The sequence below is a fragment of the Pseudonaja textilis genome, chromosome 2, assembly GCF_049901715.1.
Source record: "Pseudonaja textilis isolate UNSWEBS1 chromosome 2, rPseTex1.2, whole genome shotgun sequence".
Lineage (NCBI taxonomy): Eukaryota > Metazoa > Chordata > Lepidosauria > Squamata > Elapidae > Pseudonaja > Pseudonaja textilis.
The window spans coordinates 91141818-91155903 of record NC_141991.1 but is presented as its reverse complement, the minus strand read 5'-3'; the positions used below and the strand labels follow the sequence as shown (position 1 = coordinate 91155903).

Sequence of the window (14086 nt, the reverse complement as noted above, 5' to 3'; positions counted from 1 at the left end):
ATTTTACACAGTTTATATGAGTAAGAATAATGGCAGAAGAGAAATATCACCAACAGCCAGTGGGGCAAATATTTAAGTAGCCCTTGGTCTGCTTAAAAACTTGATAATTCTAACTTTAATTTAATATTAATTCAAAGATCATCATCGTTTTTTGATTCAGAAGACTCCCTTCATTCCTGCCATCTTTTTCAGGAGAGGATGGCAACATGTGTTCAGTTTCAGTACAAAAGTAATTTTCCTCCTTTGCCAGAAAAAGCCAAACGCAAGTAAAGCAAGCAAGCAAATAAACAAACATATGTTTCTATTTCACATCATTTGTTTCCTAGGAAGAACTGTCTGTCTCATGCATTTTTTTCCAAGGGCTGTAAATGCAACCAATTTTTGATTTTTTAAAAATAAACTTCGTTGAATTTTATTACATTAAAAACATTAAAAATATATAATTCAATAACAGCTGTTTGTGGTGCTTATCATATAACAATAATTTGTGCGATATTTACAAATTTTAATTTGTGTATAATTATATTCTTATTCTATCTATATTCTAGATTTAATAATTACTTATCCTTAATCTGTCTCCGATCTATCCAGCTGTACCATTGTTCCCACACCTTATAAAATATTGAAGCTTCCTTATCTTTTAAACTCAGCATTATCAATTTCAGTACAATTCATAACTTTTTGTATAACCAGTTCCTCTACAGGTGTATATGGCTGTTTCCAACATTGGGCAAAGGCAATCCTGGCAGCAGTCAGTATGTTTAATAATAAATATTTTGTACTCTTTACATATTTTTTTTGAAGATCCCCAATAGGAAGAGTTCTGGTTCTAGGTCTAGTTGTTCATTGGTGATTTCCTAATTTAGCTAATTTTGGATTTTGAGCCAGTATTTTCGAGCCTCTGGGCAAGACCACCACATATGATAATATGTTCCCTCTTTTTTTTTACATTTCCAACATATGGAACTCATTTTAGGGTACATTTTCGCTAATCTCGAAGGGGGTAAGTGCCACCTATAGAACATATATGCATTTTCTCTGTATGTTGCTGATTTTGTTAATTTGTGATTTCTATTCCATACAGTCTCCCAATCTGATAACTTTATGTTATGACCAATATTTTGACCCCATGCGATCATGCATTTTTTCACTAGTTCTTCTAATTCTACTTCTCAGAGATACTTGTAAATTTTGGTAATATTTTTTTTATCTGGGCCTAATAAAATTTTTTCTAATTGTTGAGGTTTCAAGTATATTCCATACTCCCTTACATATTCCTTTACATACAACTTTGTATTTGGAGATAAGCCCACCAGTCTACTCGTAGCCCTTGTTCTTGGAGCTCCTGTATTGTTTTTAAATTTCCATTTGTATCTAATAAGTCTTTATATTTTAACATTTTGTTCAGGTCTAGATTATTTGGGTGGATCGTAACTTCAATTGTAGATAGCCAAATTGGGATTTTTATATAGTGTTTCTTTTTAACCTTGATCCAATTGTATACCAATGAATCTCTAATCAGATGTCTGTGGAAATATTCTTGTTTAGTGGGTCCTATGTCCCAAAGAAAGGCCTGCCAACCTCTCTGAAGATCATGACCTTCTATAGCTAATATTCTTTTATTCTTTAAATTAATCAAATTTGTTAGCCAAACTAATGTTGCTGCACTAGCTTCCTCTGCTCTTCATATCTTGTAATAATTTCATTTTTATTCTGGGTTTTTTACCCTGCCAGATAAATTTTGCTGTTATTCTAGTAAGATTATCAAAAAAGGTCTTTTCTAATTTAACTGGAATAGTTTGAAATAAATAAAGAAATTTTGGTAATCTTGACATTTTTATGGCTGCTATTCTTCCTAGTAATGACAGTTGCATTTTCATCCATGATTCCAAATCTTTTTTTGTTTGTTGTAATAGCTTATTATAATTATTCTCTTTATCGCCTTATAGTGTGCTGTCAGCCATATTCCCAAATACTTATTTTTTCTTGTTGTTTGGAGTCTGAGCACCCTTTCTAATTCTGTTATTTGTAGATCTGTTAAGTTTTTTACTAGAAGTTTCATTTTCTGTCTATTAATTTTCAACCCTGCCACCGCTCCATATCTTTCTAGTTCCTTAATTAATATTTGTCCTTTTTCTATTGGATCTTCCATAATAAAAGCTTGCAGTTTATATTCTTCATTTTTAGTTTTCAATCCTTTTATTTCAGGATTTTGCCTCACTCTTTCTAATAGTATTTCTAATGATAGTATGAAGAGCAGAGGGGATAATGGACAGCCTTGTCGGACTCCTTTTTTTATATTTATAGTTTGGGTATTCTCTCCACTTATTATGATATTTGCTTTTTGTACAGAATAAATTGCTGTTATAATATTCTCAAATTTGGTGCCAAAATTCATATCGTAAATTTGCTGAATCATAAATTGCCAATTAAGTTTGTCGAAAGCCTTTTGAGCATCCAAAAAAACAAGAGCTACCTGTTTCCCTGGATGGGCTTCATAATATTCCGAACTATCCATTATTATTTTTAAATTGTTCCTAAGTTGTCTATTTGGGAGAAATCCATTTTGGTCTGGATGTATGTAATCATTCAAAATTTTCTTTAATCTAGTAGCAATAATAGTAGTAAATATTTTATAATCTACATTCAGCAAAGAAATTGGTCTATAGTTTTGTATCATTCTGGCATCTGAATCCCCCTTCAAGATTAGCGAAATTAGTGATTCTCTCCACGTGTCTGGCATTTTAGCCAATAATAATATCTCATTATATAAATCCACCATTATTGGTCCCACTTGTTCTTCTATTGCTCTATAATATTATGCTTGGAAGCCATCAAGGCCTGGGGTTTTATTACTTTTCTGGGTTCTAATTGCTTGTTTTAATTTTGTCATAGATATGTCCTTCAGCAAAAATTCTTTCATCTCATGGTTAATTTCTCGAGTTCCTTTTTCTCTTAGATATTCCCTTATCTGATCTTCATCTACTCTCTCTTTCTTATACAGATTCTCAAAATATTTATGTGCAATCTCTTTTTTCTTCTCTATTGTATGTTGATAATTTCCACTTTCATCTTGTAGTTGTTAGACGGTTCTTTTCTCTTTCTCTTTTTTGAGATTATAAGAGAGCCATCTGCCAGGCTTATTTGCTTGTTCAAAATATATTTGCTTGGTTGCTTTCAGGTTTCTAATCAGTTCTTCCTGTTCCATTAAATTGGGTTTATGTTTATAGAGAATCAATTGTTCTTGTATTTTAACATTTTGTGGGGCATCCTGTAATTTGGATTCTAGTTTTTTAATTGTTTGGTATAAATTGTTATGTTGAGCATGTTTGTCTTTATTTTTTTGTGCAGTGTAAGATATTATAATTCCCCGTATAATGGCTTTCATAGCATCCCATAAATTTTGGATAGTTGTGTCTAGGTTATTATTTTCTTTAAAATAAAAAGTTAATTCTTCCTTAAGTTCCTTTACAAATTCCTCACCCTTTAATAGTTGAGAATCTAAAGTCCACCTTCTCCTTGATTTTTTCTTACCTTTCCAATTGATTCTAGGAGGGTTGTGGTCTGCCCAAGAGTTCAGTATAATTTCTACTTCTGTCACATCTTCTACTAGATCTCCACTCATCCATGCCATATCAATGTGCGACCATGACTGGTGGGGATTTGAGTAGAAAGTGAACTGTCTCTTATCTGGATTTAATTTTCTCCATACATCTATTAAATTTAATTCTTTAATCATTTCTACACAAATTTTAGGTAATTCTCTCTTCTTTTTTTCCCTTCCCTTCTTATTCCCCCCATTATAATCTTTTGATAATCTGCTATAGCATTAAAATCCCCTATGATACAAATATTTTTCCTTTCCAGTTCAATGATTTTGGCATATAAAGCTTTATAAAAAAAGTTTTGATTGTCATTGGGGGCGTAAATTACCACAAATAGGATTTTTTATTTTAATTTATCTGTATTTCTATTGCCAGAACTCTTCCTTTGGGGTCTGTAAATATTAATGTTGCTTTTATCTCTTCTTTAATGTAAACTGCTATTCCATTCTTTTTTTTCATTATCTGCAGAAGCCATAAACACTGTCCCTAATTTGGGGCAGACTAAATATTTTTCCTGTGTTTTTAAAATGTGTGTTTCCTGTAAACAAACAATATCTACATTTTGTTTTATCAACTTTGCCAGAATCCTTTATCTTTTTATTTTTGAATTTAAGCCATTTATATTAATGGATAAGAGTTTCACCTCTTTTTCCATAGGTCTAGTTATATCTATTCCTTTATCTCCTAATCTCTTTTTCTCTTTACGTTACGTTTGTTAACCTAAAATTTTCTCTTACTTGTTACTGGATGATTTTTCTTACTTCTTGTTTTTCTTCTTTATTTTTGATTGGTCTTATTCTTCTTGAAAGTTTAAGTCTAAATAATTCTCGCTCTTTGCCTTGTAGTAATAGCAGAAAAATAGCTTACCATCCCATCCATGATGTTTAATTGTAGCAGAAACAGTAGCGGAATTAACCTCTAGCTTCTGTGAGAAAACCATTTTAATTGTTTTATTTTTAGGCAATCCCAAATACTAAATAATGTAAGAATCATGGCAGTAATTAAAGGATTACAGAACTAACAAAACCAACATTATTTTTCATGTTGTCAGATTCTAGTTTCACCAACTGAAAGTTCTCCATGAATATTAAATATCAATGTGCTCTATAACATCTCTCTCTAAATAATATTCCATAATCTTTGAATTACAGAATCCTGTTTTTTCCAGTGTCTCAGTAGTTTTATTTCTTTGAAGGAGAGATTGCAGTTTCATCCTCTGTTCACATTTAATCTTAATAATTTACTTTTGTATTATTTGTTAGGTCTGCTGAAAAAATTATTCCAGCTAAGACTGATAATCGAGGAAATATCCCACTTTTTCATTACACTGTATTAATATCCTGATATATCCTAAAAGAACTGGGTGACACAGTGTTGATCAATGTAACTAAATGGGAAATATATTCTGTTCATTTCGATTGCTCAATTACTTTGTGAAGTTCCACATTTCCATGTGGGGCCCTGGCTGATGTCTCTTGTTTGACAAATCAACATATCACTAATATATGACAAATGACAGACTCCTTTTGTGTTGCACCTTTATGCTTGGCTTCGCTTGACTGCTTCCCTGTCTAAAACAAAACTCATATAGATTATCTTTCTTTCAACAGCAAATGCCTTTTCAGCATTTAACATAAAATTTTCTGAAGACTACAGGAGACAAAATGTACATAGTGTGTTTGAAATTAACTACAGATTTCAAAATATTCTTGGCATGAGAATAAACAATAACATCTTCATTTGATCATCAGACAAAACATCTTTTGATAGAAATGCTTTCTTTCTTCTTCCAAATATCCTACTCATATAGCTTTATGTACCCAAACAAAAAAATATTTAGAAGAATTAGGGGACCTTAAAATGAAATCAAAATTACTGTACACTAACCTTAATTTACTTTGGATCATAAAGTTCTTTTGAATGAGACTTGCACAAGCATTGCATTGGGAAATTATGCTCTAATACAACTGCCACACATTATACATTGCTTTTTTTTTTTCATAATTAGATATCTGTGACAACATTTGTCCTTTAACCATCCAAATATAGAAATCTCTAGCATTTTGTAATCAAATAAGCTTCTTGCCCCATGTCAGTGTTTCCTCCGGTTATGTTTCCCTCTGTGATTTTAGAAAAACATGAAGTCTCCAGCCTGATCTGAACAGCTATCAAAAGATTCATGATTTCGGGGGTTACATGTCTGCTATGTACCGTCTTGCTTTTCTCCATGTCCCATTCCTATTCAAGTTCTACTTGTAACATAATACAAAATAGATATTTGTTGCTTCCAGTATAAAATTTATTGGATTATCTTTGAAAAAGAGAATTTGTTCAAAACCCTTTTTACAATTGAACTATATCGCTACATAAATTATATATTTAAGATAGATGTCTTAAATATGCATTTTCTAAATCAATCATCACAATTTTTCCATCTACAGTCAGGTTGAAGATATCCACTGACATTTTCATTGGTTAATAAAAATATTTCATCTATTTCAAGCTCTGTTTTTCTGCATCACTGCAAATAAATCATATCAATTGTCCACTCGGTGTACTCAATTTATAGGTGAAGTTCTTGATTCCATACACTGTGCATCTTGGCTAGTTCTGAAGCAAAGCTAGTCAGTTGTACAGCTGATTGAGTGAGGTTCTTGAATCTCCTTTCAATCTATTTATTTAATGGATATTAAATCATTAGAAAGCTACCTGTTATATCAGCCAATGTGCTTGCATGTAAAATAAACTATTTTATTGTGGTAGAAACTATTTTGATGACTTTATTCTCACTGCTGAAAACTTCAAGATGACTATTATGATTTTGTAGAAAGATATTTACTTAGTTATTTACACATTTATATCCCATCACAAATGGATTTGTTGCAGCTTTCACAATATGAAAAGTTCATTAGAACATTCAGTGAACCTAAAATAAATCATAAATCAATAGATCATCTCAACAACAATCACAAGGACAAAACACCTCTAATCCTTTTAAAACCTAAAGAAGTGGTTCATAATTGGGCTTTTATGCAGTATTGCATTGTTCCATTTTTTAGTTTATAGAAGCCTTTTTTATCAACATCTGTATGTATAAAAACTCTAGATATCAAAGTACATTTTCTGCAATAGAAAATAATGGGATTCCCCTTCTTTAAGAAATAGCTCACATTTTCAAAGAATAGCTTTCTCACATACATATTTCCCTGTCTATCTCATTCCATGGTTATTGTATAAATTCTTGCTAAATCAGGCCAATCTACAATGCCTACCAAAAACATCAGGTATTTATTATACAAACTGGGCAAAGTTTTCCATCCCAGTGCATGAATATTAAATATCACCCCTTGGGAGATTTATCCTTCATATGGCTTTGTGAAAAACTTTAAGCAGTTCTTCTCAGCAAAAAGATTTTCAACAAGAAAATCCTATGTACCTCACTTCATAACCTCAGAGTACTGAATCCTGAACTACACTTGTTATGTACATATTTAAAGGTTCTATTATCCCTTTGCAAGGTTACTTGTCTGGTTTGCATCTTCAGTTACAATCTCTGTTATTCCCTTATTGATTTGTTTTGAACTGATTCCTTAAAATTGCTAGAAAGTTATTATTTCCTGTGCTAATTGCTCAACAGTCCTGAAGAGGTATGAATACAAAACCATTTACACCCAAGCTGTATGTGATTTGCATTATTTATCATTTAAGATAGTCTTTTAATTATTATTAATTCAACTAGAAGGACTGAAATCTAAGCACATGCTGCCAAGATGAGGTAGAATAAAGGTTTTATGTGTGTGTAAAAAGAAAATCTTATTAGCCCTGTTGAGCCAAAATGATTAAAATTTAAATTCATTATATGAAGTTAACAAATTAAGGACAAATAGTTGATGCTATTGCAATGTGAATCAAAGGACCCTATTTGCTTATTTGCTTTCTTCAGAGCAAGCTATAATTATAGAGAGCTGATTTCATCCAATTTGCTACTGCCAGTAAAGTCTTCCGTCTGCAAACTCTGCATGCAAAATTTGATGCTGTCTTCAGTAAAACAATACTTCAAGAATGTCAGTCTGGCAACTTTTCATATATCTGCCTTTACAAAGATCAGAAAAAAGACAACTACCTGAAAGAACAGTAAAGTTGTTTATCTTTGTGGTCAGAAACTCCTTCTAAAGGTGTCTTTTATTCTCTACTGCAGGGTGTTTTTTTCATTATAATTGCGAAGGATAAGCCATTCTGTTTTCTGGAATCTCTAATCTTAAAAATTCCCAAAGCATAGTTGGTACAGACGTAGAAACCATATGACAGATAGGTACTGACAAAAAAAATCACTTGTATTCTGTTTTTTCTCGGTATTAACTCTTGCCTAGCCCATTTAAAGAGCCCATTTTTTTCTGGCAATGTTTGCTCAAGAGACATTTGCCAAGAGAAGCGTCGTTCTGTTTGGAGGTAATTAAATTTCTCAATTTAAGAAGAGAAGTTTAAATGTAATCACTGGCAGAATTCTGCAAAGAAGATAATGGAAACCTTAAAGAAATTATTCAATTCTGCCTATACAGTGTGACGCTGTTAACTAAACTAAAATGAAAAGAATTTTGTGGATGATAGTTTTAAAATTTAAAATAGTGTCATTAAAAATAAATATTGCTGTGGGACAATAACCTCCTCACAAACCAGGGACTATTTTCCAGGGTTATGATATTTTATTTCTTTCCAGCAGCTGATTAATTAAATAGATATTTTCTTTCTTGCAAAATGATAGTGGTTCTTTGGTGGCAGCTGCTCACTCTGCTGTCTACTGTCTTGTGGGAGAGATTCCTTTTTACTATTCTGAAAACTAGATCAACCAGTCAAGAATATAACAATCATAAATATCAAGTTTTATTTTTGCAACTTCTGCCAGTCAATAAAAAGCCAGATGTCAGGCTGGCTAGTAATGTTTCTTTAAGGTAGAATGAAAAGTGACACTCATACAAAAGATTGACTCTGGCAGCTCAGTGTGAGCATCATGCCTTAAGTACTGAAACCTAATCTATAACTGAGCTATATATCTGTTAAGGGAGCACCGAAGGCAGTATAGAAAGAATAGAGATGAATCTGTCTTTTTTCTGAAAAAGCTGCAGTGACTTATTTTGATATTTTCAGGTTGAATAGATTTCTTGCTAACCCAACACATCAATTAAATCACTTGCCGCCAATTTTCTCTCAAATTATATATGTATTCACAAACACTACTGAGGTTTGCAAAATAATAATTATAATAATCAATTGATATTTGATTTACCATTCAGAAGCAAACAGAAAATATAATTCTAATGATCTGAAATATGTCTCCAGGCTTCAAATATTTCATAGTATTTCTCTCTACATAAATCAATAATAATGTAAATATCTGCCTTACTTAAACACAAATGGTAATTGTAGGAATATGTCATTTGACAGATATAGAAAGAACACAAAAATTTGCTAGTTAGGTAAAATGATTTTTTGTATGACTTATGAAGTATTTCTTTTCTTTCAAATGACTGATCCAGATCAAGTGAGAAACAGCTATCAGCTCTGCAGTAATGGCACCCTGCGAGTGATGTATGCAAATGGGATGAGCATTAGCTTCCACAGTGAACCACATGTCCTAGCTGGGACTGTGACCCCAGCAATAGGACGATGCAATATTTCACTGCCAATGGAAAACGGCTTAAATTCAATAGAGTGGCGCCTCAGAAAGGAACAAATTAAAGGAAAAGTTACAGTATTTGGAAGAAAGCTCAGGGTAAGTCCTATAATCAAATTATTGTTTTCAACTACAGGTTTCAGCTTTTTCAAAATCTGAAAGCATATCAGATATTATTCATTCAGAAAACCAGATTACGTCTCTGAAACATTAGACTGTGTATGAGCAGATCCAGGCCTTCCACTCCAGAGAATCCATGATCACAGGTGGAATTTTGGACCAAATGTATGCCAGGGGAGAAGACAGAATATTCATGCTTCCTGCTCTTATCTCAAATATCACCTTGTAAAATATTCCGTTGTTTCCCATTTGTCCTAATGGATTATAGCAGTACAATTGAACCTGGCTGAAAAAGAAAAGATCTTACTGAGGAGAAAGGATGAGCCAGTGGCTCATCTGCCCTTTAAGTCATGGGAATGGTTATTATAAGTAGTAAAAATAAATAACATAAATAATTCTTTAAATGCAGTTGTGGAACTCCTTCATCCCCCAGCATGGGAAGGATATGCTTTGAGGAATTCTGAAGAAATAGACTTATACAAAGCATGTAAAGCATTTCTGTGCTGTTTTTCAGATATACTGATTTCCAAAACGCTTTCACAATTGTGAAATGATACAATATCAGTAAAAATAAAACCAGTCTAACAAAGAAAGACCTCTATCAGTCAAATCTCTAAAAAAGTTGAATTTTAAAAAGTGTTCACTTTACGACTTTAACCTAAAACACATGCAGACTCCAAGTCAACTTTTGTTCACATCTGACAGTCTTGATGCTTTCATAGCAGACAGCCAATAAAACTGCTGCATCTTTGCTTAGCTAGTGTAACAATTCCTATTTGTACATTCACTGTTTGGATGTTCATTTTACCTTTCCTTACTAGCTAATTATAGTTTTCAGTATGTGAGCTCTTGCTTAATGATTGGAGTGGGAAATAAACAGTCAAAGAAACACTTTGTCATATGACTGGTGATCTATATTGGTTCAATGATCCAGATCAAGGGTCGCCATACTTTTGGACCTCAGGGACCACTAAACTCATAATTTTAAATCTCAGGGACCACTAACTGGTTCTGTGCGCGTGGCCTAATTTGTGGGTGTGGCTTAGTGGTCATGTGACTGGCTGGGTATGGCTTGTATGTAAATATTATAAATATTTATATAAATATTGAATTTTTTATAAAAAAGAGCAACTTTTACCCAAAATCAGGCAAAGCAGGCAGGCAGATTGAGTTGCTCACAGAATCGCAGATTCATTCAGAGAGCTATCTATCTGCCATCCACTAACTCAGTCTGTCACATAAAATTTGCTTGCAAGCAAACTCACAAAATTAACTCACCACACACCATGTTTATAAATATTGAATTTTTTATAACAAAAAGAGCAACTTTTACCCAAAATCAGGCACAGCAGGCAGGCAGATTGAGTTGCTCACAGAATCACAGATTCATTCAGAGATCTATCTATCTGCCATTGGCTAGCTCAGTCTGTCACATAAAATTTGCTTGCCGTAAATCTGCACTGAATAATAGAACCTTCAGTCTTAAGCGGGGTTTGGCTGTGCTTAAAAGCAGAGCCAAAGATCTAAAGACTAGCTAAAAAGCAAGAAATCCAACCTTTCCTGCTTCCTAGCTAATCTAAATCTCCTGGCACAGCAAAACAGCTGATGGTCGGAAAAAGGAAAAATAGCAACTTAGCAGGCAAGTTTGCCGGGTAAGTGGGCGGGGAGGGTTCCCGCAGGCCATGCAGCTTTGTGTTTCTGCGCAGCCTGGATTAATTGCTTTTGGGGGGGTGCTCTGGGGGTGAGATTTCTCTGTGGCCCACCAAAATTTTCTCACAACCCACGAGTGGGCCACGGCCCACTGGTTGGCAACTTCTGATCCAGATATTGGTTCAATTATCAATATAAATCCACAGGATCTACAGTATATTGGTACAATGTTATATAGCAGGGATGTCAAATTCAATTTCATTGAGGGCCACATCAGGATTGTGTTTGACTCTGGGCGGCCAAGGTGGGCATGGCCAGCTCAACGTCATTCATGTTGGGATGCTTGTGGTGGCCCAAGCACTCTGCCTGCAAAAATGGGCTCCTGAGCTTCATTTTTGGCTGCAACAGCTTCCTGCAACCCTCTGCCAGTGAAAATGGAGGGCTGCCCACAGCTTTCGCAAGCTCCGTTTTTGCTGACAGAGATACCACAAGCCATTCCTTTGCTGTTTCCAGGGCGGCCCCATGGGCCAAATCTAAGCACCTGCAGGCTGGATTCACCCCTTGGGCCTTCAGTTTTGACACCCCTGTCATATAGGGTTGGATCTCCAAAGAGATCCAATTGTCAGAGCCGGAGTAAGAATAAAATGTGGCAACAGATCTCTCCGCAACTTACCAAAGTAGAATTCAAAGCACCATATATGTTGCTTTTCAAATTCCACTGAGTGATGCCTAGAATTGACATTTAAAAAAAATAAAAATAAGCAACTGTTCCAGTTTTCCAGTTGTATTTTCTAAGTAAGATTTGTATACTTCATTCTTAAGATACATTTCAAGGTATATTCCAAAAGCCTGTTGTCAGGATTCCGGCGATTGCCCTAATTAAATCATAAGCCTTGAGGCAAGCTTCAAAAATTTTATCTTTCTTGGACCACAAGAAGGGTGGTAGTAGTAAAAGCCTCATTAGTGTTTATTTTTGTGTTGGCTGACTCCAAACTGACTCTGGGTGACATACAATATAAAGAAAATAGGATAGTCCTAGACTTAAGACTACAATTGAGCCCAAAATTTATATTGTTTTTTTTAATAAACTTTATTAGTCTTTTATGTCTTTTGAAAACAAAAAGATAATCATTACATGATCAGTTCTGTGACATCAATCTCATACAATTCTATCATTTGTGCATATTTATAAATATATATAATTTGTGCAAATATATACATTTAACAGATAACAGATAATCAGAGTTGGAAGAGACCTTGTGGGTCATCTAGTCCAACCCCCCGCACACACGGGACACCCTAGACCATTTCTGACAAATGGCAGTCCAATCTCTTCTTGAAAGCCTTAAGTGATGTATAATTTAATCTATATTTAATCTATAAATTGCTTATTTTAAATTCCTTCATATTCCATCTGTCTTAATTCAATATAATTATACCACTTTCTCCAGATTTTGTAATATTCAGACTCATCTTTCTCTTGTAATATTAATGTCAGTTTGTCCATTTCAGCACATCATAAGTTTTTGAATGATCAATTCATCTGGGGGAATACGGTTGTGCTTCTAGCATTGAATGAAAGCTATTCTGGCAGCCGTTAAAATATAATACAATATATTTTTTGTTTTTTACATATTTCTTTTTAAATATCCCTAACAAGAATAATTCTGATTCCAATTCTATTTGATCCTTAAGAATTTCTTGCAGCCAATATTTAATTTTAAGAAAGTATTTCTGGACCTCAGGACAAGACCACCACTTATGATAGAAAGTACTCTCTTTCTTTCTATATTTCCAACATGCCAGACTCATTTTGGGATATATCTTTGCCAATCTCACTGGGGGCAGATACCATCTATAGAACATCTTATAAATATTCTCTTTGTATGTCACCAATTTTGTTATTCTGTAGTTTTGGTTCCAAATACTTTCCCAATCTGTCAAATTTATATTATGTCCTGTTTTGAGCCCAAGCTATCATACATCCCTTAACAACTTTTTCTAATTCTACCTCTAACAAAAGTTTAAAAAATTTTGTAATGTTTTTTTCATCTGGACCTAATAAAATTTTATCCAATTGTTGTAATTTTGAATATATTCCAAAATATTTTATATCTTTTTTTTTTTTTTATATAAATTTTTATTATTTTTTTAACATAAAAAACACAACAACAAAACATAAAAGTATCAGCTCCCCCATATTTTTGTACACACCGTAAGTCGGTTGGTCCATCGGTTTTGTGCATTCACCTCATAGTCACAATTACAGTTACTTTATATAATACTCTTATCAATACAAATTTATAAATCCTAGTATCTCTATTAAAGAAAAAAAAAAAAAATTTGACTAAACTTTTATTCGGTCATGCCTTTATGAGATAACTATATTTTAAATATTTTATTCTAAAACAAATCTTATAATCATACCAATTCTATCCCAAATATGAAAAAGAAAGAAACAAAGAAAACTATTATATAAATATAGTATCAAAAACCAATAAAAGGAAAGAGAAAATAAAGTCATTATTATTCCTTATTATCTAACTTTTATATTTTAATATTTCATCATTCAACCATTGATAGAAAAGATCCCAAACTAAATAAAATTGTTTATCTTCTTGCTCTCTAATTTCAAAAGTCAATCTACTCATCTCAGCACATTCCAAAATTTTCTTTACAACTTCTTCTTGCAATGGAATTTTCTCATTTTTCCAATTTTTTGCAAATACAATCCTAGCAGCAGTCAATACATTTACAATCAAATATTTCAACTCTTTACTATAAGTATCTGGTAGTATTCCCAATAGAAAAAACTCCGGTTTCAAGTCTATATGCTTGAAGAAATGCTAGAAAGTAATATAACAATGATGGAGTTAAGTCAAGCACTTAAGAAACAAAATAATGGAAAGGCACCAGGTCCAGACGGGTTTCCTGTAGAATTTTATAAAATCTTTCAAGAATCACTGTGTATTCCACTGTTAGAAGTTATGAATGAAGTTATGTTAAAAAAGATGATACCTAAAACATGGTCAGAGGCTTA

At 33.0% G+C, this 14086-nt stretch overlaps 1 protein-coding gene across 4 annotated transcripts in view; it reads left to right on the top strand.

Moving 5' to 3' along the window:
• Window positions 1-14086, top strand: part of TENM2 (teneurin transmembrane protein 2) — an 865315-nt gene that overhangs the window by 824465 nt on the left and 26764 nt on the right. For all 4 annotated transcript variants that reach the window (XM_087924563.1, XM_087924565.1, XM_087924562.1 and 1 more), the window contains one exon: window positions 9140-9375. In XM_087924563.1, the coding sequence (XP_087780689.1) occupies window positions 9140-9375 (236 nt within the window). The remainder of the gene's footprint in view (window positions 1-9139; window positions 9376-14086) is intronic.